The following is a 25,424-nucleotide window of genomic DNA, read 5'->3' as shown; positions in this document are numbered from 1 at the left end:
GCGGACCCAAGGGGCACAAGCGAAATCAGCTGAGCTCGTGTCCCCCCTAAAGAGAAGTGCGTGGGGACCAGCCCAAAGTGTGAGATTTCCCGGTGGAATTTATCCTTCATCCACCCAGATAACGGCTCGCTGCTGGGGCGTCCGGGCCCCCGGAGTCCCGCCCCTACACCGGTGACCACACCTGTCCTCGTCAGACTGCATGTCGAGGTCCATCTGGGCGAAGGCGTCCATCCTTCTGCTGAGCCGGGCTTTAAGGAAAGAGTGAAACATGTAGGTATCCAGAACCTGCAACAGACCACAGGGGCCAGTCACCGCCTGCCGCGCTGGCGGGCCTGTCCCCTCCCCCTGCTTTCTTCACCGTCCGCACCTGCAAGGCTCCCTCCAGACCCCATGGGGCCACCGAAAAGGATCGGTCACTCTCTGTTTGAAAAGTCACAAGTTCAGAAGCCCCCCCGTCTTCCTCTCATGATGGCAGGAGCCACAGCGTCCTCTGGCCGCTGACCCCACGTCTCTGGGGACCGTGGCCCCCTCCGCACAGCCAGCGCACCGTCTGGAACTGGCCCGTGGCTCCCATCACCCAGCCGCTGGTCTCAGTGGAGAAGGTGACCGTCCAGCAGCCGGTCCTTGTCCCCACCCTGCCCTCTGCTGTGGGTGAGCGGGCTGCAGGGGACAAAGCTCAGGCCCATCTCCACTGCCCAGCCCGGACACAGGAGGGCCACAGGCGCACAGGCCCACAGGGAAGGTGCTGGAAACCCTGCGTGCACAACACCCACAGGAAGAGACAGAAGGGAGCGGCGTGTGGCAGGATAGGAGGTGGCAGCTGTGGCTCACGGGACTGCTGGCCACTCTCTGGGAGCCGACCGAGCAAGGAGGCGGATGGCAGGGAGCTGGGCTCTGTGGAGGAGCCTGGTACGGGCACTATCTTTTTGCTTTTAATTTTTTTTTCTTACTTATTTAGAGAGAGACAGACGGGGTGGGGGGAGTAGAGAGAGAGGGAGAGATTGAGAATCCCAACCAGGCTCCATTCTGTCACTGCAGAGCCCGACGTGGGGCTCGATCTCATGATCCTGGACCGGGACCTGAGCAGAGATCAAGAGCGAGACACAGCCGGCTGAGCCACCCTGCGCCCCTCGTGGGGGCGGCATCCTGTGGGCCCCGCAGGCCAGGCTCTGTGCCCCGCGAGGGTGTGCACAGCTTGCAGACAGCGGGGGTCCCCGAGCATGGGGGAGCATGGAGTCCGTCCAGAGAAGGTCAGAGAGCAGACACGGAGGGCGCAGGCAGGGCCCAGAGGGGCAGAGGCTGCGGCCGGCTGACGGGAACGGCTGCCGTGTGGACCTCGGTCACGACAAGAGCCTTTGGCACAAGGCTCAGGCAGCCCCTCCCGCCACAGGTCGGACGGTGGGCCGCTGGGAGAGGCCGCCAGGAGTCCCTGCGGAGCCCCGAGGGGAGGCAGCTCTGCAGACAGAGTTCTGGAAGCCTGCACAGGGGCCCCGCGCTGGAGGGCAAAGCACGTGGAGGAATCAGGTAAATCGGAACCACGAAAGCGGAAGGGCCGAGGGAGACCTGTGAGCCTGGAGCAGCCTGAGCGCGGGGGGCCCTCCACGGCCGGGGCTCCAGCACCCCCCACGGTCGGGGCTCCAGCACCCCCCACGGCCAGGGCTCCAGCACCCCCCACGGCCGGGGCTCCAGCACGCCCCTTGGCCGGGGCTCCAGCACCCAGCAGGAGAGGGGACCACCCCCCCAGAAGGCTGCCCCGCCCACCTGGAAAGTGGGAGAACAGCCCTGACACACCAAGATTGGCACCAGCTGCACCACCGGCCACAATGAAGCCCCAAATACAACTTTGCAGAACAGACCAGGACGGAAGCGTCCCAAAAGCTTGTTACCAGATGGAAAGAAAACACCGGTGCTGCCTCCCACCCCCACCCCGGGTGAAGCCGCCCCGCGGCCGTCAGGTGACGGCGAGGCCTTGATCCGGACCGAGGACGTGGTGTCCGGGCCCGTGTCTATCAGGATTTATCACCCTGGGCACTTAAACTGGGTGCCCTTCATGACAGATAAAGTGCACTCTCAAAAGCTGATTCCAAAAACAAGAGATGCCCACGGGACCAAAGGGAATGGCCCTAAAGCAAACTTCTCGTAAAGACTATGAATAAAATACTAACAGACGCTTCTGAGAAAATGTCTTTTGAAACATCTTCTAAGCACAGAGTGGCACGCCAGTCCCCACGCTCCGCACCTGCTTGTAAAACCGCTGGTCCCCCGGAGCTCTGGTCTTGAGAAACTCCTCGCTGTTAAACACTCTGTGCTCGTAATTTAAGTAATTCTTCACCTCCCTGACGAAGAGAAGGCGGTCTGAGTGTGGAAACCCTTTTAAATGCATGAGAAAGTTATCACTATTGGAGCGCCTGGGCGGCTCAGTTAAGTGTCTGACTTCGGCTCAGGTCATGATCTCACATTTGTGGGTTCAAGCCCCACATCCGGTTCTGTGCTGACAGCTCGGAGCCTGGAGCCTGTTTTCGGATTCTGTGTCTCCCTCGCTCTCTGCCCCTTCCCCACTCACACTCTTTCTCTCAAAAATAAACATTAAAAAAATTTCTGCAGGGCACCTGGGTGGCTCAGTCGGTTAAGTGTCCAGCTTTGGCTCAGGTCATGATCTCACGGTCTGTGGGTTCGAGCCTCACATCAGGCTCTGTGCTGACAGCTCCTTCTCTCTCCTACCCTCCCCTGCTCATGCTATCTCTCTCTCAAAAATAAATAAAAAACAGAAAAATAAATTTCTGTTTAAGTCATCGCTATTAAGCAACACAAAATGACCAGAAACACACCCTGTGCATGCCCTGTTCTGCAGAGAGAGGGGCTGGCCCTCAGAGGGGTTGCTCTTGCGTGCCCCCTCTGCTCGAGCCGTTGTGTCACTTCAAGCACGGCTTCTCCCCGCACGGAGGGACCCTCGCCGCTCCCGCCCCCCGAGCCCCGCGTCTCCGTGAGGACGGCACGGCCACCCGTGCCTGCTCTGTGCCCACAGTGCACCTGGGGGAGGCCCAGGCCGGACAGGCAGACTCCACGCCCAGCCGTGGCTCCGGGGCCCCCACAGACGCGGGGTCGCTCGCTACCTGAAGATGCCGACGAGCAGCTGCAGGCCCGCCTGCTGCAGCTGGTGGTTGAGCGTCTGCTGCCAGGCCCGCCGGCGCGCCCGGCCCTCGTTCAGGTCTGTGCTGGCGCCCAGGTGCGCCAGGTCCAGCTCGTGGTGCAGCTGCAGGCTCTGGACCCTGGGGAGGGGCAGAGGGACACTGAGCGCGGCTCATGCTCTTTACGGGCGGGGGGCCTGCCTCCCCGGGTACGTTAACACTCTTCGGACGCTCAGAAGACCCAACAGGAATTTTGGGGAGGGATCATTAAAATACATCCCTGGAGAGGCTGTAAACCGCGGACGTGCCCAGTGGTGGCTCAGTCCATTCAGTGTCTGACTCTGGCTCAGGTCATGATTTCACAGTCCATGAGTTCAAGCCCCACGTCAGGCTCTGTGCTGACAGAGCCTGGAACCTGCTTCTGATTCTGTGTCTCTCTGCCCCTCCTCCACTCACACTCTGTCTCTCTCTCAAACATAAATAAAATACACACACACACACACACACACACACACACACACATCCTGGAGAGTTCATTCTGCTCTGCACACCAACAGCTCCTGTTCAGAACCACGGGGGCCCTGACTGCACACGTTATCCAAGCGGAACCCTTCCGCCCCTGGCCCCGCCTGCCCGGAGCGCTCGCCCCCAGCCCTGCAGCTCCCCACACTGCACCCCGCCTGGAGGATCAGAGGCACCAGCCACTGTGTCCCCCCCGGCCAGCCGGGCAGTCTAACGCATTCAACCCCGGCCTCCCAGCACCGTCAAGGCTGCAATGATGGAAGCCAATGGGCACGTCCGCGGTTTACACACAGAATGAACACACCCGACGCACATCACCCCCACCACACTTCCTGAGCGCCTACTGCATGTCGGGCTGCGTGCTGACCACAGGCAAAGCTCCAGGGTGGGGCTCATGCTCGAGTGGGAAGAAACAGAAAACAGAAGACTGCACCCCAAATATGAGGTCGTGGGAGCCGGGGAGGTGAGGAGAGGAGTCAGAGCATGAAGGCGAGGGAACCGCCCATTTGGTGGCTGGAGAGGACCCCTCGGGGACCCCGGATCTGGAAGGAGAGAGGCCAGAAGCCAGACAGACACGAGAGGCCCTGAGCCGGTAGGGAGCACCCACCCCCTAGAGACCCACAGGAGCCCGTGGGCCTGAGGCAGGAGGGAGGTGGGCTGAGACCAGGTCCGAGAAGACAGCAGGGCCGGGGCAGCTGGGAAGGGGAGCACCCTGGATTGGCCCCGAGTGAGAAGAGAAGCCGCTGCTGGAGATGGAAGTCCCAGCCCCGCAAGCCCCGGCCGGACCGCCTGGAGGGGTCATCACCTTCGCACGCTCGCTGGTGACCGCATGCAGGTCAGCCCTGTCGCAAGACAGAGCCGCCCCTGGCTGAGACGGTGGGAGACACCAGGTCCCACCGCTCCGGGGTCCGGCCAAGCAGAAACCCACCCACTGTGTGTCTCCTAGAGTTCTGACACCACCGGCACCACACGGCCAAGGGCCAGAACCCATCCCACAGCGGGGGTGGGGGGGGGGTGCCCAGGGCACACTGGAGGCGCAGTGCCAAACGCTGGCACCCACCATGGCTCAAACGTCAAACTCGGACAGTCAGGGGAAAGCGGCTTTGCTGCTCAGAAAGTGAACAGTTAGAAATGTTCATCGGCACACAAACCCTACCCAGTGTGGAGCGTCCTGGGGGTGCCGAATACTGTCTACTGGCGGCGGGGGGGAGGGAAAGGGAGGAGGGAGGGAAAAGGAGCAGGAGGGGAGGGTGGAAAGAGGGAAGGAGGCAGGACCTCAAAGGTCACAGGCACATTACTCAGGCAGAGTGGGTGGGGAGGTCTCCTGGGGGAGGGGACCGTCACCTGACTCTGTGGGGCCATTGGTGTTTAGAAAAGATCAGAATGAGGGTGAACAACTTCTATTTTAAAACATTTACAAATAGGAGCAGCTCGGTGGCTCAGTCAGTTGAACATCCAACTCTCGATTTCGGTTTCAGCCCAGGGCTCAGATCATGATCTCACGGTTCGTGAGTCCGAGCCCCACCCGGGACTCTGCTTGAGTCTCTCTCTGCCCCTCCCCCACTCATGCTCACTTGCACACGCGCACGCTCTCTCAAAATACATAAACTTTACAGTAAGTAAACACATAGATAAAATATTCACAAGTAACTTCCAAACTATGAAGCCAAAAAACACATCGATCTGTAACATCGGATGGGAAAGAAACTGCAAATTGGCAAACACGGCCCTGGCACAGACGGTGCCAAGCACACACCACCCCCGCCTTCACCTCTGAATAAAGGTCTGTGCCGCCAGGAGAGGGATGTCGGGAACATCGATGTCCTCGTCATTAGAGGAGGTGACGGTCCCATTGTCGATATTGATCAGAACTAAACCATCTGCTTCCTGAAAGCGTGCAGAGATTGATGTAAGAGTCTGAACTCGTAGGCACCTCGGGAAACACAGAAACACGTTTGCATCCACTGCGATAGGGAAGTGATTAAATCCCCATCTGTGCCAGGCACACAGAGCCTTGCACTGTCCCCGGCCGAGAACGCAGGCTGGACCCCGAGCTGTGTTAACAAGGGCACCTGATCAGACACGCCTCAGTCTGAGTCAAGATTCCAGACAAGTCCTTATCAGGCGTTCACCTGCTCTGGTGCTAACACGGTGCGGGCCACTTCAGGAGCCTGGAGAGAACATTCCAGAACTCCACCCCTCGCAGGACTGGAGTGAGGGTGGGGTCCCGGGCTCTGTGACCACACACACTCAGAGTTTCTGAGTTACTTGTAAGGCCGTATCTGTGACGAGACACACACATCGAGGCCACGTGCCAGGGTCCCGGATTCCCGGAACACGTGTCGGGTGACTGGCGGGGCCCGCAGGAAGCCGAGCAGACAGGGAATGCTAAAAGCAGGTGGACAGCACGGCCCGCCGTGAGCAGTGACGCGGGCCACGGCACAGACACGTGACCGCCACAGGACCGATGCCAAGACCCCAGCCCCGTGGAGGAAAACGTCCAGACCCAAACACGCTTCTCAGGCAAGAGCTGCTGCTTGTCCTGAAACCTTCCTCCAGAACACAGAAGTCCCTGAATGGTCGCTGACATGTCAGGTCAACGTGCCAACAGTGTCCCCCTAAAGGGTCTGAACCACGATGGCCTTTTCCCTAGTGACTGAAAAAGGAAACACATCTTAACTTCTGAGCATGGACTTCTTTTCTTCCTATTTGCAAGGCAGACGGGGTGACGTCTTCCCCGTTCCTTCCATGAAGGCCTGAGTGGCCTTTTCCCAGAGCGCGTTTGTCGCCTGGTGACTCACTGGCTTTGGCAAGAAGGCGGCGAGGACCCGGCTCCTCCCTGGGCTGAACACAGCACCTGCCTCCTTCCTGGGATTTGCTGGAAGACGCTCCACGTAAAGCAGGGCGGCGGGGCCCCACCTGACGGGGGCTGGAGACAGGAAGGGGCACGTGGCGTCACCCCGCCCGTCCTCCGTGTCTGCGCACACCCAGAAACGCCCAGGACGGAAAGCCATGGAAAGCCTCCGCGAGCAGACGGCCGGGAAACACACGCAAGGTGCTCACGTCATTAGTCCTGGGGAACCCACGTCACGACCACAGTAAGGCACCGCCGCACACTCGCCGGGGTGGCTACAACAGCCAGACGCAGGGACAGGTGGTGACAGGGGTTGAAATCGGAGCTGTGCACACAGCCTGGCCTCTTTTCGAAGGCCAACTGGTTAGCGTGTGAGCAGCCTTCCCAGCCTCCGCGGCGTGTACCCGAGCCGCGTGCAAGCACGGGGCCACGCCAAGGCTGCACAAGGACCTTCACAGCTGTCCAAGGAGAAACAACAGGTGCATCAGCCAAGGAGGGGTGAGCGGACCGTGGTGACGCTCACACAAGGGGGCCTGCCTTGCAGCAAGAACAACCTCCGGCTCCGGGTGACAGCATGGATGGACCTGACACCGCTGCACGGGGTGAGGGGAGCCACAGAAGGCCATGCGTGGACATAGAGCCACGTGGAAGGAACAGGCGACTCCACGGAGACAGGAAGCAGGTGGCGGTGGCCAGGGGCAGGGAGGACGGTGGGGGGTGACGCTGGGGTGTACGGGCTTCTCCGCGGGGGATGAAAGGTCCGAGATTAGCTGGCACACTCTGTAAAGCTACTAAAAGCCACGGAACTGTACGCTGTCATCGGTAAACCTCGTGGCAGACGAGTTTTATCTGAATAAAGGTGTTTTAAGAAACTTCACTTGTTCTGCCTGCTGACGAAATCACGATGCTCATTTCAAACTCGTGAGGTTAGCTCACCTAACGTACATTATTATGCCCTTACTGTAAGTCAAGTCCTGTCCTAGCGGCTCCTTTGACCCTTGCCCTAGTCACGAGGCCAGCACACTGAGAGCCGTCTACAGCCAGAACACGGAAGGCACAGCGAGTGAACAGTCAGCGGATCCAGCAGAGCCGTGTGCCTGCTAACACTGTAGACACCGCCGCCAACACCGTGACCACCACCACCGACACCGTGAACACCACCACCGCGAACACCGTGAACACTGCCGCCAACACCGTGAACACCACCGCCGCGAACACCGTGAACACTGCCGCCAACACTGTGAACACCACCGCCGCGAACACTGCCAACACCGCGAACACCCCACTACCTATACCATGAACACTGCCACTATCACCATGAATACACCACTGCCTACACCACAAATACCCATCACCTACACCATGAACACCACCACCACTGACACCGTGAACACCACTGCCGCAAACACCGTGAACACTGCCGCCAACACCGTGAACAACCCACTACCTACACCGCGAACACCACCGCCGCGAACACCGTGAACACCGTGAACACTGCCACCAACACCGCGAACACCCCACTACCTACACCGTGAACACTGCCACTATCACCATGAATACACCACTGCCTACACCACGAACACCCATCACCTACACCGTGAACACCACTGCTAACACCACGAACACACCACCACCGACACCATGAACACGCCATCGTCTACACTGTGAACACCACCGCTAACACTCTGAACACACCACTGCCTATACCGTGAACACACTACCGCCTACACCGTGAACATCCACCATGAACACCCCCCACTAACACCATGAACACACCACCACCAGCATCAAGAACACCCACTGTCTACACGGTGAACACCACACCACGTGTACAGGCACCTTCCGGCAAGAGTGGCCGTGGCGTTCACGCACAGAAGCCACGCGGCAGTTGTGCGGGGGCTGTGGTCTGCGTCGCCCAGTCACGTGCCGGAAAGGGGATGGTCTTCGCCCAGCACCCACCTGGGAGGGCTTGACCACCTCAGAGGCGAGGAAACTGAGGCACAGAGAGGCCTGCACCTCACTGGACGCCAGAGCCCCAGAAGGCAGCCAGGGCCAGGCAGGGCCTGCGCTCTCCTCACTGGACCGCTGGGAGGCCCTTGAGCCCTGGGGAATTAAGTGGCTCCAAAGTGACATGAGGTCCCAGAACCCAGGATACCACAGCCCTGACTTCACCCTGAGGTCCACAGGGGGACAGCGCAGATGAGGGACGGCACTCTGCGTGTGCGGCGCCCAGAGCACGCCCTGGTGACGGGGGCACCCGCCCCCCCCACCCCCCTGGCCCCGGGGGCGCTTCCAGGGGCGACCGGGTGCCGGTCGAGGCCTGACCTTGCTGACTTCTTGGAAGTGGTCCAGGTGGCAGCCCATGAGGAAGGCCGTGGGCGCCATGAGGAAGTCCAGCATCTGGCCCGACAGGACGGGTGCCAGTGTGTGCTGCCACTGCAGGGGGTGCAGGTAGGCCAGGAGGCACTCGGCGACCAGGGGCAGCAGGGCCCAGCTGGACGAGAAGAGCACCACCCGCCGCTCCGTCAGCAGGCATGCCAGGATCTGGGGGGACCGGCCGGGCCGTCAGCACCCCCCGCCTTCCCGAACCCCGCTTGCCAAACCAAAGCCCCTGTGGCCCGCGAACGGCACGCGCGGTGCTGACTGTCCCGAAGCGAAACAGCGAGTCTCTCCAGGTTTCGCGGGACCCCCGCTCCACACGACGGCAGCCCGGGTGCCGTGTGAGGCCACACGGCCAGGGGCCCCGGGCCCGGGGGGCACGTACCTGCAGCACCTTCTCCGGCCGGAAGCACAGCAGCGGCAGGTGCAGGTCCAGGTCGATGAGGGGGCTCTCGGGGTCCGCGCGGGCCGGGAGCACGATCTGCAGCGGCTTCATGTGGAACACCTGTGGCGGCGACAGTCCCCGTGAGCCGGGGCCGCTCCCGCTGGGGCCCCCGAGCGTCCGCTCCGGGGGGCGCACGGGGGACGCCATGCCGTCACCTTCGTGTCACCGAATACCAAAGCTGTCCAGCGACAGAACTGCTGCTAGAGGCTCACAGGTAAGTCTCTTCCAGCCACACTGCCTTAAACCCTCTCGTTAATCAGCCAAGTGTCCGCTGGCAGCGCCGGGCAGACACCCGGCCGGCCGCCCGGTCAGCCCGAGTTCTACGTCAGGCGCCTCCGGGTTAATCCTGGCTACTGCACGCTTTTCTAGTCACTCAGGGGACGGCAGATCACGGGTCCTCTCCGAGCCTTCCACCTAGCGGCCAGAGGTCCTTGAGGACCGGGCACCAAGACGCTGGCTTTTCCCGATGACGTGATTTTAAAACAACACCTCAGTTCAAGTCCTCACCCGCAGACGCTGCTTCTGTGTTCACGGGACAAGTTCGGCCCTGACTGTGGGTGTCAGCCTCAGGGGGGTGCCGGGGAGACACCGGGGCCACCCGTACCCCCGCAGCCCTGCGAACGCACAGAACAGAGAGACCAGAGTGTGAGCGGCGGCGGGAGAGACCGGGGGGAGGAGCATGAGACCGGAGGACAGAGAAGCTCCAAGCAGGAAAAGCGTGGAAGGTGACAAGCAGAGCAGTGCGGGGGACCAGGTGGCGAAGAAGGTTCCAGAACAAATGTCTGGCGTCCACACTCCCTGCAGTGAGCTGTCGTGCTGCTGTGATAAGTGAACACTCGTGTGAAAAACCCGCAGACGAGCGAGGACTACGTGCCCGGGCTCCTGCACCACCGCCCCGCCTCGTCCGCCTTCTTGTCGCCGACCGCTCCGCGGACGCAAAACGCGGGAGTCGTGTGGACGGTCAGCATCCTCTTTATGTGAAACAAGGGAAAGCAGAGTTAAACGCTCCGAGTCGCGGGGGCACCTGCGTGGCTCAGCTGGCAGAGCGTCCGACTCTTGGTTTTAGCCCAGGTCACGGTCTCACCGTTTGCGGGTTTGAGCCCTACGTGAGGGTCGCTCGTGCTGATGGTGCAGAACCTGCTTGGGATTCTCTCTCTCTCACCACCTCCCATCTTGCTCTCTCAAAATAAATAAACTTTTTTTAAATTTTTAAATTGTTTTTATTTGAGAGAGAGAGAGAGAGAGAGACAGCGTGAGCAGGGGAGGGTCAGACAGAGAGGGAGACACAGAATCCGAAGCAGCTCCAGGCTCTAAGCCGTCAGCACAGAGCCCGACACGGGGCTCGAACCCACAAACCGCGAGATCGTGACTGAGCCGAAGTCGGATGCTTAACTGACTGAGCCACCCAGGCGCCCCAATAAACTTATTTTTAAAGATGCTCTAAGTCGCAATGAACTTCTAATAATTGTAAAAACCCCTCAATATTTCAAAAAATCACCGTTTCAGGCAGCTTCCCAGCTAGAGAGAGAAACTAGACAAAAACACAGGGGATTCTACCAGAGACGCTGCTCAGGCCCTGGGACGCGTCCGCTGCTGCGGCAGTGACCTCCGCACGTAGGACGTAGGGTGCCGTCGCCCCCCCACCCCCCACCGGTGAAGGCACTGGGGAGGGACGGAGATCTCGGGTAAGGGCTCTCCGGACCCCAGCGTGACTGGGGCCCCAGAGAAACAACAGGTTCCACACACACAGCAACACAGGAGGGAGTCAAGTACGGCCGGAGGAAAAATACACGTGCACACCCAGGAATGGCCGTGACCCGCGAGCTCGTGGAATCAGACCCGCTGGTGGGCCCAGGGACGCGGGGCTCCCGGGGGCTGTGCTGCGCTCGGGCCAGCAGTCCCGGTGCCGTCCGAGAAAGGGCACCGACCAGACAGGACCCAGCCCCAGAGTAACGGGAAACTGCGCCCGGGCCCAGGCGCTCAGCTCAAAGCACAAGGGCTACAGTGCCCGACCACGTGCTGCGGGGCCTCTCGGTGGGCATCCGTGCGCAGTGGGTTCTGGAAACATGGCGGAATCGGCTCCCGGCCTCAACTGACCCCTCGCATCTCCCCAGAACTAGAAACAGCCACGGTGCCACAACACTCCCTAAGACGGATCAGGGCCACTGAGCCCACAGGGGCCCCCGAGCTAGGACTCCAGGGGCGGGTCACAGTGCCAAGCCCGCCCCCGAGTCAGCTCGTCCTGACGAATGCGTGGAAACCAAGACACAGATCTGAACCCCAAACGCTACTGGCTGACGCCTCGCTCCTCGGCTGTGGGGGCACCAGGAGCCAGCCCGGGGCCAGCCCTGCTCACGCAGCCCTGATCGGGCCTCCGTCCTCGTGCAGCTTGGAGTGCGAGGGAGAAGACACTGACGGAAACACAAGTGGGCACCAGCCCTAACCACAGCCTGTGCTGCGCTCTGCAGGGAGGGAGCTGGGTGCGGAGAGAGAGGCAGGGGTGGGAGGCCTCCGAGGGGCTGTTCCGAAGCACCTGAGGGCTGAGCAGGAACTGGAAATCGGACAGCTGCACTTCCAGAAAGAGCACGTGCAAGAGTCCCGGGGCAGCACTGTGAGGGACAGAGGGAGACCCAGTGTGGCCGGGGAACAGTGAGCAAGGGGGTGCGGACACAAGGCAGAGCTGGACGGGGGACACAGGGCTGGCTGAAGGCATACAGCAAGAACCCGCTGTTGGGTTTTCAGCACAGGTCAGAGGCTCGGGGCCCAGAACAGGATGGTGGCAGGGGACGTGGGCACCGGGAAGCAAATGGTGGGTGCAGGCTGCACAGGGGTGGGCGATCGAGGGCATGCAGGGGTGAGGAGAAGAGACGTCAAGCACGACCTGCAGTAAAGGTTCTCACGGGGCGGTAAAAGTGGAAAAAACCAAATACGAAATGATCCAAGATTCCGAGGCACAAAAAACGGGTACAGGTTCTATCTGGACATCACTCATGTTCAAAGGCAGAACGTAATAAACACGGCTAATCCGCAAACAGTTCTGAACTCAGTTGTTTGTTACTTAGGTCCTCAGTGAAAACCTGTTGAGTTTATATAGCAAGAATGTAAACTTTGATGACTTCACTGTCCAATAAAAGATACCAATTATCCACGTAATAAAGACGAGTACCTTGCAACACCAAGTACCCAATAAATGTTCCCTACAAAGGTTTCTGCGGGCCTGTAGCAAGACGTTCGGGCAGCCTGCGTGGTCTCTGGGCCTGGAGCCCATCTGGCAGGATTCCCCCTCCGACCCCCCGCAGACCACCAGGCTTAGGTTGATATTAAAAATGTACATTTTAAGTTTATAACCACATTTCCTGCGAAGTAAAATTGAGTTTTCAACCGTGAATAATCATCAAGATGTAGAGAACTGATGAGATTTGTCTGTATAATCTTCCAGAAGGGACTGAGTGAAACAGAGTCAACACGTATGAGCCGCTTCGAGATGCTCATTGGACAGACAGCTGCCTGTTTAAATGCAAGGAGGCGGGGCGCCCGGGTGGCTCGGTGACTTAAGCATCCGACTCCGGCTCAGGTCATGATCTCATGGTTTGTGAGTTCAAGCCCCGCATCGGGCTCTGTGCTGACAGCTCGGAGCCTGGAGCTGCTTCAGATTCTGTGTCTTCCCCTCTCCCCACCCCTCCCCCGCTCATGCTTTGTTTCTGTCTCTCAATAATAAGTAAATGTTAAAAAAAATTTTTTTTAAAGGCTTTAAAAACAAGGTGCCCTGTGGTTAGGTCCATCTGAAAAATGCTGAGCCAGGCAGACGCCATCACGCCCAGCAGTCTGGCCCATTACTGAGCAAAAGGAGGACGTGGGCTGCCTTTCTCCAACCGCCCTTGACCTGAAGGCCTCGTGTGATGAAACAGCCAGCGTCTCAGAACGAGCACGCCAGGGAACCCAGAACACGGACACGCTTGCCCGTGAATTCAGCAACGTGGTGGCACCAGGAAAAACGGCAAGGACAAAGCCCACGAAAGGGGCTCAGCACCAGCTCCGTGCCCACTTCTCACGGGCCGCTCGGCAAACTGCCTTCAGAAATAGCATAACAGGGGGGCGCCCGGGGGGCTCAGCGGCTGAGCGTCCGACTTCAGCTCAGGTCATGATCTCAGGTGCGTGGGTTCGAGCCCCACATGGGGCTCTGTCCCGACAGCTCGGAGCCTGGAGCTGCTTCGGATTCTGTGTCTCCCTCTCTCTCTGACCCTCCCCAGATAAAATAAACATTAAAAGAAATAGCATAATAGATTCTGTAAGAACTTGAGAAGCATAATTTGCACGCGCTACAACGTAAGCAAGAGCTGAAAACATTTAAACTGTCTCCATCATGTTACTTTTACTATTTACAAAAAGAAAAGACATAAATATTCCAGGTTTAATTACCAAATGAAGTGGTCCAGGTGGCGGGCTAGGTATTAAGGACAGCTTTGCAGCAAAATCTTTTATATGATTGTCAACTTCAAAATCTTTACAGCACTTCAGATGCGTCAATAAACTAAAAATAATAAAATAAAATCACACAGTAAGTATGAGCATCCAATGGTCATCCTTAGCATTTCTAATCAGAGCTAAAGCGTCCGCCAGGCCAGCAACTCCAGACCTTTCCAGCAACAGGGGGCTAACCTGGATGTCAGACGGCAGGGCGCGGCTGCCCAGGGCCCGGGCGTGCCTGGGCGTGCCCGGGAGGGGGCACAAGGGAGTTGTGGCATTTTGGGGGGCGGGGGGCTGGCCGTGTTGTTTCTTGGTGTGGGTGTGCTTTCCTTCATGCGTTTTTCTAGGTGTCATACTTCAGCAGGGAATAGACATCGCAAAGGAAAGAGCCTGACAAAGTTGCTCTCCCAATCCCCCACGCAGCTGAAAACCCGCGTGTAACTTCTGACTCCCCGGAAACAGCTGACGCCCACTGCTGACCGAGGACATGAATAATTGATTAACGTATTTGCACGTTATGTGCCTATGTGCTGCACCCTTCAATAAAGCAAGCTGGAGAAGCAGAAAACGGTTTTAAGCAAATCACAAGGAAGAGAAAGCACATTTAGAGGACTGTGCTGTATTTGTCAAAAAAAAAAAAAAAAGTGTGTTCGTGGACCTCCCTGGTTCAAACTCAGTTGTTCAAGGCTCGGCTGCAGGTGATTTCAGCATAAAACGGACCAGCGGGTGCCTGGGGCAGAGGGCCAGCAAGTGACCACAGGGCACGAGGGAGCTTTGGGGGGTGGTGACCAGGTTCTGTGTCTTAACTGCGGTGTTGACGTTTAACACAATACAGCCAACCGCCCCGGACGCCCAGCCTCAGTCCCCTGGGCAGGCCCGGCCCGGCCCGCCGCCAGGGCCCACGTGCGCCCAGCGACCCAAGGGCTCCGCCTCTAAGTGCCAACTAACAGCTCTTCCTGGAGCCCGTGTCAGGATTCGGAGATCATCAATATTCCTCATCCGGGCTCAGTCAGTTGAACGACTGACTTCACTCAGGTCATGATCTCAGGCTCGTGAGTTCGAGCCCCGTGTCAGGCTCTCTGCTGTCAGAGGAGCCGACTTCAGGTCCTCAGCCCGTCCTCTCTCTTTCTCTCTCTCAATAAATAAATTTTTGGGGGGCGCCTGGGTGGCTCCGTGGGTTAAGCATCCGACTTCGGCTCAGGTCGTGACCTCACATTTGTAGGTTCGAGCCCCACGTTGGGCTCTGTGCTGACAGCTCGGAGCCTGGAGCTGCTTCGGATTCTGGGTCTCCCTCTCTCTCTGCCCCTTCCCGCTCATGCTCTGTCTCTTTCTGTCTCAAAAATAAACATTAAAAAAATTTTATATAAATAAATAAATAAGCTTTTTTAAGGACATGTCAGAAACAAAGTCACGGCCTCCCCAGGAGTCGGGGACCTGCCGGGTGGCTGGCAGTGTGACGACAGAAGGGACCCTCTGTCTTAACCAAACCGCCGCCTGCGCCAAGACTGCACCTGGTGAGGATGAGACGGCCGGCGCCCACCGTGTCTGCGCCACAGTCGGCCCCCGCGGGCGGCCCGCACGCGCTCTGGATTTTTCAGAAAGTCTCTACGTCCTCAGGCTTTCTCAACATCAGCACGAAGACAGTCAACGCTTCCACCCCCAAGACGGATAATTTTTTAAATGGCAACGAACTCAACAGAACTGACGGCAGCCTCCTGCTTCTCAGAGCGCCGGGACAGGGCTTTTCCTCACATCCCTCTTCTTTTAATAAAAAGGCCAAACGCCAAATCCTATTAATTTCACTTCCAACAGTTTGGCTTCATCCTCCCTCGTCTGGCAGGCCGTGCCCACATGGCAGCATTTCCAGGAGCATCTGAAAGCTCCAGGTGCTCCCGGGGCCAAACTGGGGCTCACCCTCCGCCCACCAGTGCTGGGGGCGGCCCCACGGACAAGCAGACCCCCAGGGGCTCCCCAGGACAGGCAGGGGGCTCCCCAGGACAGGGGGCTCCCCAGGATGGGGGTCTCCCCAGGACGGGAGTCTCCCCAGGACAGGGGCTCCCCAGGACAGGGGGCTCCCCAGGACGGGGGTCTCACCAGGACAGTGGTCTCCCCAGGACAGGGGCTCCCCAGGACAGGAGGCTCCCCAGGACAGCAGTCTCCCCAGGACAGGCAGGGGCTCCCAGGACAGGGGGGCTCCCCAGGACAGGGGTCTCCCCAGGACGGGAGTCTCCCCAGGACAGGGGCTCCCCAGGACAGGGGGCTCCCTAGGACGGGGGTCTCCCCAGGACGGGGGTCTCACCAGGACAGGGGGGCTCCCCAGGACAGGGGGCTCCCAGGACAGGCAGGGGCTCCCAGGACGGGGGTCTCACCAGGACAGGGGGGCTCCCCAGGACGGGGGTCTCACCAGGACAGGCAGTCCTTGAGGGCGGTGTAATAGGGGAACCTGGAGACCACGCACACCGCAAAGGGCACGAAGCAGCCGGCCGCACCCGCGCTCGGCCTGACCGGCTCCCAGTTCATCTTGCCATTGTAGAAACAGGACTCGTCCTGCAGAGGAAGCCACAGGCACCTGTCACGTCTCGGCACAGCTGCTCCTGGCGTCACCCTCAGTAGCGATGGCGCCGGCAGACGGAGGCAAGAAGCAGGGGCCAGACGGCCTCCTCCTCCTCCACCACCGGCCGCTGCTCCCTCCAGGGTCCCTGCGAGTCCCAGCCAGCGCGGACAGGGCCCCTGGTGCCTGTCGGGTGACTGAGGTGACCGAGATGGTGAGAGAGAGAGGCCCCTGCCTCAGGGGGGAAGGGATGTGCAGTAAGAACACAGTAGACATAGAAGTGGCCATGGCCCCACTTAAAAATGGGGACAAACGCAGCATTTGAACATTGTGTATGTGCGTGGGGGGGGGGGGTCACTAGCATCCAGATTCCGGAAGGAACAGATCGCCGCGAAGCCTGCAAGCGGCACATCGTGGGGCCCACAGCCCGGGCCCCCGGGGGGGGCTGTCTGGGGTCGACTGATTTTGAGAGAGAGTGAGAGCGAGAGAGCGTGGGCACCTTCGCAGAGGCCAGTGCAGAGCCCAGTGTGGGGTTCCAACCCACGACCCTACGAACACCACCTGAGCCGACGTCAAGAGTCGGACATGTAACCAACGAGCCACCCAGGCGCCCCTGTTTGGGCGGAGGGGTGTGATGAGGCCCTCACTCTGGGGCCTTGTGAAGGGAGCCGGGGAGCAGGGGCCGTGGCCTGTCTGCCTCTCCACGCTGAGCGAACACCTGCTGCTCCCCAGTCAGTGTGCTGTGGGTCCCCAGGCAGGTCACTTCACCTCGCTGGGCCACTGTCTGCTCAACGGGGATGACGCTGGGAGTTCCCCACCTCGCTGGCCATGGAGCGGATTAAAGGACAGACTGCACAGGAGGGTCACGCCTGGCGCCAGGCTGCACACATGCGGGCCGCTGGTATGTTAGGGCACTCCAGCAGGGGCTGGGGTTCAGGCCACGGAGACAGGAGCGCAGGGCAGGGCCTGGGGGTCACTGGATACACAGTGAGGGCCGGGGCTCAGCCCGAAATGAGGCGGGCAGGTGGAGGGAGTCACGTGCCGAGTGCATGGCCACCACCTTTTAAAAACGTGCTTAGGGGCGCCTGGTGGCTCAGGTGGTTGGCTCCGGCTTCCGCTCAGGTCATGATCTCACGGTTCATGGGTTCAAGCCCCGCATCGGGCTCTGTGCTGACAGCTCAGAGCCTGGAGCCTGCTTCAGATTCTGTGTCTCCCTCCCTCTGACCCTCCCCTGCTCTCGCTGTCTCTCTCTGTCCCTCGAAAACAAATTAAAAAACATTTAAAAAAATTTTTATATGTATTTAACGGCAGCACGGCTGGGCAGGGGCAGGCACCCGGCTCCCCTCTCGTGTCCCCCCACAACCTGACACGGGCAGGCCAGGCCAGCGGTGCGGCCCCCACCCACATGACCGCGGGAGACCCCGGGTCTGGGAGCGGAGCCGTGCGCTCAGAGCGGCAGCGGGGCTGGGCCCCCACGCGGAGCTGGAGCACACCAAGGGGGTTGAGCGGCTCCCCAGGCCCGAAGGGACAGAGCCCTGCAGTTGTGCCGACGCTTCCCCACATCCAGGGAAACAGACGTGAGGATAATTCTGCCAAAATAACAGGGGGGAACGGCTCGGGCAGCCACCTCCCTTCCTGTGTGGAGTCCACGGGCCACCCCTGCTGCTGGAGACCCTCTGGACACGGGCAGCTGAGGCCTCTGTGTCTTCAGGTCCGCGGCGGGCCCCACGAGCTCCCGGAGGCCAGCCAGCTCGCACACAGTGCCCCTGCCCACGCTCCTGTGGCCACGCCCGTCACCCCGCACCAAAGCCAAGGGGCGGACACAATGCACGAGTCCATCAGCGGCCGGGCGGAAAGCCAGCGGCGGTGGGCACACGGCGGCCGGCGCAGGCCTTGCCATGGGGACAGGACTGGGGCTCCCACGTGGCTGGAATCTGAAAACGACACACTGAGTGACAGCAGCAGGACAAAAGCCACGTGCAGGGCGAGTCCACAGACACGGGGTGTCCGGAGCAGGCACGTCCATGGGGGCAGAAAGCAGACGAGTGGCGGTGGGGGGCTGGGGGGGGCTGGGGTGACTTCTGGGTGAGCAGGGGGCATCGCGCTGAGAGCGTGCTCAGTGCCACGGACTCCTGCACCTGACAGACACGTGCTGTGTCTCTGCACAGTCACCTACACGTAGACCCCGCTGGGGAGGGCTCAAGGGGTCACGTACGCGCAGGGGCCGGTAGTACTGGGCAACCACGCCGTACGTCCTGTCCCCACAGACGTCGGTCAGCACCAGAAAGTGCACGGAGTCCTCCTTCGGTTCGGAGGCCACACACACGCCGCCTGTGGATGGAGAGGAGATCTTGTCACGACCCGGGGCACCCGGCTCAGGGCTGGGCCGTCTGCCAGCACGCTTCCCCGCCTCCGGGACGGGCCTTTCCCCTACCCGGTGAGGCTCTAAGGCCAAGATCGCTACCTCCGGGGGTCAGTCCCTCCACACGCGCCCCCCTCTCTGCCGCCCCTCCGTGCTCTGCAGAATGTAGCAAACAGTACAGGGTGCCCCTTGGGAGCCGACGGTCTCCTGAGCACAGCAGCAGCTGGGGGGCCATGGTGTACCCCCGAGACCCGGAGACAGCGCCCATCTCCTGGTGGACACCACCAGACAGGGAATGGCAGCAAGCCCCACATCTGCGTTTTCAACAGCCCCTTGGGCGTTTCTCACTGACCCCCGGAAAGAACAGAGGCCGCCCACCACCGGGATGCCAGTCTGGGGAAGGGGCACAAGCCCAGGCCGCCAGCCCGGGGGACAGAAAACAGGTGCCACGGGAGCCCGGGAGACGCCGCAGGCTGACTGGACGCGATTCTGACCAGCCCGCCGGACGTCTGGAAGACGGGACCGTAGATCCGAGGTGAAGATCCTCAGACAGCACCTGTAAACTGTGCCACCTGGCAATTCCGACCCCGCCTCTTCTGAGGTTCGGTTTTCCAAGACTTGGGGGCAGCACTAAGTGGCCTGTGCACCCTTTAGCTCCGAGACCCCCAAGACTGAGAGAACCCAGTCCCAGGGTCTGACCTCCAGGCTGCAGGTCACCAACCCCTTCTGTCCCTGGCTCTAGAGGTGGCTTCTAGAAAGCACCAGCAGTGCGGCCGGGGATACCTGGGAAGCAGAGCTGGGGCAGGGCGAGCAGGTCCACGCCGTTAGGGATGCTGACGTCTTCAGGAGGCCCCTTCCCGGGCTCTGTCTTGGGCTTCTCCCTCTTCTTTCTGAAAGAGCGCCTTCTGGTCTTGCTGAGGGTCCCACAGTTGGCGCCGGCCACCTGAGCGTCCTCCTTACTGATGAAAGGAGGCACAAAGACGGACAGGACCTCCGGGTCGAGGGAAGAGAGGCTGCTGACCCCCTTCTTCTGGGCCACCTGAAGCGGGCAGAAATAGGAATAGGTCCTTGCTCTGTGGTGCGCCTTCGTCTGCACGCCAACTGTTGCTTCTGTCCCCTCCCCCTTCCCCCTTGGGCCACCAGCTCCGCCCCCAGGAGCCTGTGCACAGCAAGGAGGGCCGAAGCTGCTGTCAGGGGCCTCTCTTTCAGGTGAGTCACAGCACCAAGGGGTGGTAACACAAAGTGCCCGCTTCAGAGCCGGGTGTCAACAGGCAGACCCAAGTTCAGATCCGGATCTGCTAAGGCTGCATCCAAGCTTCCCGTTCAAGAGGCAAGGCCACAGGTCAAGTGCTCAACCCCCATGCGCCCGCATCAGCGGCCCCCATGTTCTCACAGAACTGTGAGGAGGGGCCCTGCACGCAATCTGACCAGTACAAATGGGGTACCAACAGTGTCCCCCGCCAGCTGGGCCGTTCCCCCAGGAGTCCTGTCACCCCTGACCTGGGGCCACTGGCTTCAGAGACAACACCCTTCCAGTGACCAAACAGTCCCCCTGGGTCTGTACTAGGGGTCATCCAGCCCGAACACTTTGAACATTAACTTGCTACCAGATTTTTTAAAGACCTGTCCAGGGCGCCTGGGGGGCTCAGTCAGTTAAGCATCTGACTTCAGCTCAGGTCACAATCTCACGGTCCATGGGTTTGAGCCTCGCACTGGGGTCTGTGCTGTCAGCTCAGAGCCTGGCGCCTACTTCAAATTCTGTGTCTCTCTCTCTCTCTGCCCCTCCCCTGATCACACTTTGTCTCTCTCTCTCAAAAGTAAATAAATAAGCATTAAAAGAATTTTTAAAAAACCTTCAGTCTTTTCATTTGTCCCTAAAATAATAGAAAGAGCACAGGCTGTGCCTTTGATCCCCTTTCTGTCCAGCTGGGAAGCCTGGCAGAGCTCCCAGAGAAGGCTGGCGGGCCGTGAGGGGCAGCGGGGGACCTGAGGGGACAGCGGGGGGGCCATGAGGGGGCAGCGGGGGCCGGAGGGGACAGCGGGGGCCCTGACGGGGCAGCAGGGACTGTAAAGGCAGCAGCTACCCCCTGGGTAGCAAGGACGTGAGAAGGTGGGAGGCAGCTGGGGCTGGGGGGAGGGGCAGCAGGTAATCAAAGATCTTTGAGGGACTCAAGGCATCAGGAAGGATGTCACCAAGAGACATGGAATTGTCACCAGCAGAAAAGGAATGGGTGGTGTCACGCTTTCGGTAAGAATCGTGGGACCAAAGGGGAACGCTTACCCTTGAGAGGACTCACGTAAGGACAGCATTTGCCCGCAGAAAATACACTCTAAGCCTGAAATGCTTATTTTTTTGCTACTGTATAATTTAAACTCAGGCCATAGTTTTATTTGGAAAAAAGGTTTAGCACCAGTAGGAACAAGGACCAAATATGAAAACTCCATATTATTGGATAATTTTAAAAGCCTTGTGCATCATGCATGCAAGGAATCCGTGTCATGAGTTATATAAAACCTTTCACAACCTTCCCGTCAATCTCCAGCTGCTCGGACTTAACGGTGGGGGCATCCGGTCCCCTTCTTCCTCTGCAAACAGCTACATCCGTGAACTGGGCACAGGTCAGCAAGGGCCCCTTCCTGCAACGTCCCCCCCCCACATTCCCGAGTGCCCCCCACCCACCAGGGCGAGTCCTTGGCCCCGGTCCCTCCTCCAGGGCCTGGCCTGGCCGGCAAACTCACCACGTACGTAGTGTCCTCACCTGGGGACAGCGTTCAGGGTCCTGCTGCCCGCTCAGACCTCTTTCCAGTCCCAGACCGCACCCACCTGCACCTCCAGACCTGGGTGGGTCCTTCACACTCACAGCTCATGCTGATTTCCCTAAAACCCGAGCTTCCCCCACATGCTCCCCTGGGGTAAAGACGGTGCCACTCGGGTCTTCAGAGCTGGCACTCAGGTCTCTGCCCCTCACTCCCATCTGTGAACCCGCATTTTAGGGCCACTGGTCTCAGAAAAGTCTCTAAAAGCAGCCCCTCCTTCCGCATCTGCAGATTTCCAAACAAGCACCCACCCCACGTGCAACTCGGAGCAGGTACGGATTTTCCAACAAATCCTGTAAGGCTCCGGCCGTGAGAACGACACGGCCTCCTCGCGCCTGGCGCAGGGCGCCCCACCTGCCCCTCTGTCCACGCTCGCAAAGGGGGGCATCCCCTTTCAAAAGGGCACAGGTGACACCTGCCCAAAGGGCAGGGGCTCCTACCACCTGATGCCCACTTTTCACCCCTGCAGATGGGCCCAAAGCAGCACCACGGACCACCTGCCCCTCTGTCACCGCACATTACTGTCATTACCACGTATGTACTCCATGGGTGTGTCACCTGTGTGCAGCTGTGACGCAGCAGGATGACCACAGGGCTGGCTGTGCCCTGAGCAGCTGGCCAGCCTGCTCCCAAAGCCAGGGTGCCCCCAACCCGAGCACGACTCAACCTCTCATTCTGCAGACACAGCGCCCAAGTCCCAGGGCTGTGCTTTGTCCGGGCTCCCCAGGGGCTCCCCAGGCTGCCTGACGGGGCCTAGCCCCCTCCCCTTGACCCACACTGCAGCGGCCTCTCCCAGGCCATCAGACCCCTGGCTCCACCCCTCCTGAGCACCTGCAGAGCTGTTGGTGGGGAGAGGGGGACAGCGCGGTCCCCTCTGAGTCCTACCACTCAGCACGGAGGACGGCCCTCAGTGGATGCTGTTCACCGGCTCATACTCTGGCTCAGAGATCTCTTAGAGCGCGCTCCGTCGGTACCGAATGTGATCCCAACAGTAACACCAACAAACTGCCTCTTGCTTCCTCTATTTATCCGTAGTCCCTTAAAGTGAAATGACCAAAACTCAGCCAATGTGACCCTCAGTTCATTACACATCCGTTTTTCCTAGAGCCGTATTTCCTTGCTGTCTTTTCTGATTGCACAAGCAATACGGTCTCATTTTTTTTTTAATGTTTGTTTATTTTTGAGAAAGACAGAGTTACGGTAAGTAGGGGAGGGGCAGAGAGAGAGGGAGACACAGAATCCAAAGCAGGCTCCAGGCTCTGTCAGCATAGAGATCGATGCGGGGCTTGAACCTACAAACCGTGAGATCGTGACCCGAGCTGAAGGCAGACACAACTCAATGAGCCTCCCAGGCGCCCCCACGGTCTCATTTTTAAAAACTGACAGCAAGATCGGAAGAATAAGAGAATGAGAATAGAAAGGAAGGGCCTTGCCCCTGATTCTGTGAAAGGGTGATTAATATCCTTTGCAGAGCGTAGACTACATTCGTCCCACTGTCTATGTGTATATTAAGATTTTTTCCCCTGGATACAGTCACCCTCTTTTTAAACTGTCCCACTGGCTGTCTTTCCCCCTTCAGCCTACTGGCTGAGTCCCCTGTCCCAGCTGTGGCATGCCACATGGGACGACCCAGTGACGCACGCCCATCCCCGCCCAGGGACAGCTGGCTCGCTCTCAGTGGTACGCTGCACCGTCTGAGCAAAGGCAGCAGTGAATCATGCCTCCAGCACCTATTTGCACAAGCCCGACTGTGTGAGAAGGAATTCCTGAAGGCGCCCTGGGATCCGTTGTGACTGCCCCTCCCCCACAGGGAAGACAGGGTCCGGTTCCCCCCCAGCTTGGGACAGCCGGCTCCCGCCCTTCTCTGGCAGACACCGATTTCCTCACCCCCACCCAGTCCAAACCAGCAGAGCTAATTAAAAAGTAAAGCACACAACGCGCTAAGCCATCCTGTCCCAGGTCCATTTCTGGGAGATTCTACAGCAGCACTGATCTTCGTACAGGACGGGCCATCGTTTGGGAAATAAAAGGGAAGACAACAGATTGTTTTTAATGCTCCAGAACTGTGCTGTGCAACCAAAGCCGAGAGCCACGTGGCTATTTAACTTGAAATTAATTACAATTAAATGAAACTTAAAATCCAGTGCTTCAGGGGCAGGAGCCACTCTGCAAGCACCGCAGACGGAGAACACTGCCGCTGCCACTTATCATGTCCTGGCAGCCAGTGCGGCTCTGGAAATTGAAAGAAAGCCAGGATCTGCTGCACTGAAAACTATTACAATGTTGCCTCCACACACAAGAATTAGGTAAGGAACCTACTCATGGAAAGCGCTCCTAGCAGACCTGACCGTGGCTCAGACCTAACAGTGGCTGGTGGCCCCTTCACACCCGATGCCCAGTCTTCCCAGCAACCAGGGAGGGAAGGGAAATGTAACTAAGCCCAGAAACCCACCGGGGACTGAGCCGGATTCTTGAAGTCCTTGTCACATCCTCACAAAACAAACACCCCCCCAACCAAGAAAGAAAATGAAAAGTTAGGACACCTTGCTACCTTATCAGCAAGTCAGATGTTTCTCATACCTCTGGGCTCCTGTTTGCACCTGTCACCAAGCAGGAATGCCTGAACTACGGACACGTGGTGATTTTAAAAGTTACTTTAAAAAAGCCTAGGCTGTCCGAAATAGAACTGCTATACAGTAAAAGCAGCCAAGTAAAGAGAGTCCTGTGTTTGGTTACTGGTAACATCAGTGGAGGCCTTAAAGGAGGCTCACTCTAGGACGCCAGATCCATCCTGTAATGCTGCTTTTTTCCCCACCCCAAATATTTGCTCCCCACCCTGTGCTGAACCCCTGACAGAAACAGCGTGCAGGATAAAAAGGAGAACGGTTAACAAGCAGAGTACCACTGGGGCACCCATTTAACTCTTGGTCTCAAGGACCAAGTTCGAGCCCCATGTTTGGCATAAAACTATTTTTTAAAATACGCGGAGCAGCGAACTGCCCACGTGTCTGGGAGAGCGGCCGGGTCGCGGGTCAGGAAAGCACCGCACTCCTGCTGACTCACCCTGCTCTCAAGGCGCGTCCCACAAGGGGGCAACGGACCGATGTGTTGTAATCGCCCAAGAAGCAACTGAAACCTGGTCATTTCCTACCAGAAGAAAAAGGAGGAAACGCCATCTGGCAAATTAGAGGCGGGGAGACAACTCAATCGATGAGGGTCAGGGGGGACAGAGACCAAAGGGAACGAGGACATCCTGGGGGCTTGCGGAGGGAGAACGGCGGGAAACGCAGCCCCACTGAGGCCGGCTCAGTATTAAAGTCTTTCCCAGGCATTCCAGGGCATCACAGACGCGTGTCCGGGCATCCTGGCAGCACCTAGCCTGCCATTCCGCCTCCCACTCTGCAGCCCCAAATCCTGGGGTGCCTCCTGCGCCCCCCACCGCCGTGGGCCAGGAGCGGGGCGGGGAGCCGCCCTCCTCGGAGCAGCCTGCGCGCCGCCCCTGCCCGGAGAAGACCGCCGAAGACAGTCACACGGACATCCGGGGCCCGGAGGAAAAGGGCCACCGGCGACGCGAAAGCAGCCCGGGCTGCAGAGTAAGAAAAAGGGCGGGCACGGGAAAGAAGCGCAGAGGATGCGAGTGTCCGAAACTGCTGCTCTCCCGGAAAGGGGCTGTCACTCGGGCTGCGAGGACGCAGCGCAGGAGAAAAGGGGGCGGGGGTCAGCCTCTCCCGCTAGCGAGAACAGCTCGCGGTCACCGCAGAACGACCAAGCGCCTCAAAGCGGCCCTTCGGTCTACACCTGGGACCTCACGAGCCGCCGGGGAGACGCCAAGTCCCGCGATAATGAATGAAGTGCCTCCCGGGGCCGCGAAACCCGGGCTGGCGGCCGCCCCGCCCCCG

General features: G+C 59.4%; 1 protein-coding gene across 1 annotated transcript in view; it reads right to left on the bottom strand.

The window, feature by feature from the left end:
• The window catches only part of DENND3 (DENN domain containing 3), a 44,681-nt gene extending 21,542 nt beyond the window's left edge, over positions 1-23,139 (bottom strand). Inside the window, exons 1-12 of the mRNA XM_029923335.1 lie at positions 23,110-23,139; positions 21,468-21,557; positions 19,492-19,747; positions 18,562-18,677; positions 16,200-16,342; positions 13,748-13,859; positions 9,269-9,388; positions 8,830-9,048; positions 5,422-5,537; positions 3,114-3,269; positions 2,240-2,336; positions 115-285 (exon numbers count right to left, since the gene is read on the bottom strand). Of these exons, the coding sequence (XP_029779195.1) occupies positions 115-285; positions 2,240-2,336; positions 3,114-3,269; positions 5,422-5,537; positions 8,830-9,048; positions 9,269-9,388; positions 13,748-13,859; positions 16,200-16,342; positions 18,562-18,677; positions 19,492-19,747; positions 21,468-21,557; positions 23,110-23,139 (1,626 nt within the window). The remainder of the gene's footprint in view (positions 1-114; positions 286-2,239; positions 2,337-3,113; positions 3,270-5,421; positions 5,538-8,829; positions 9,049-9,268; positions 9,389-13,747; positions 13,860-16,199; positions 16,343-18,561; positions 18,678-19,491; positions 19,748-21,467; positions 21,558-23,109) is intronic.
• Between the last annotated feature and the right edge of the window lie 2,285 nt (positions 23,140-25,424).

Source organism: Suricata suricatta, chromosome 15, assembly GCF_006229205.1.
Source record: "Suricata suricatta isolate VVHF042 chromosome 15, meerkat_22Aug2017_6uvM2_HiC, whole genome shotgun sequence".
NCBI lineage: Eukaryota > Metazoa > Chordata > Mammalia > Carnivora > Herpestidae > Suricata > Suricata suricatta.
This window is presented reverse-complemented; position numbering and strand designations above follow the sequence as displayed.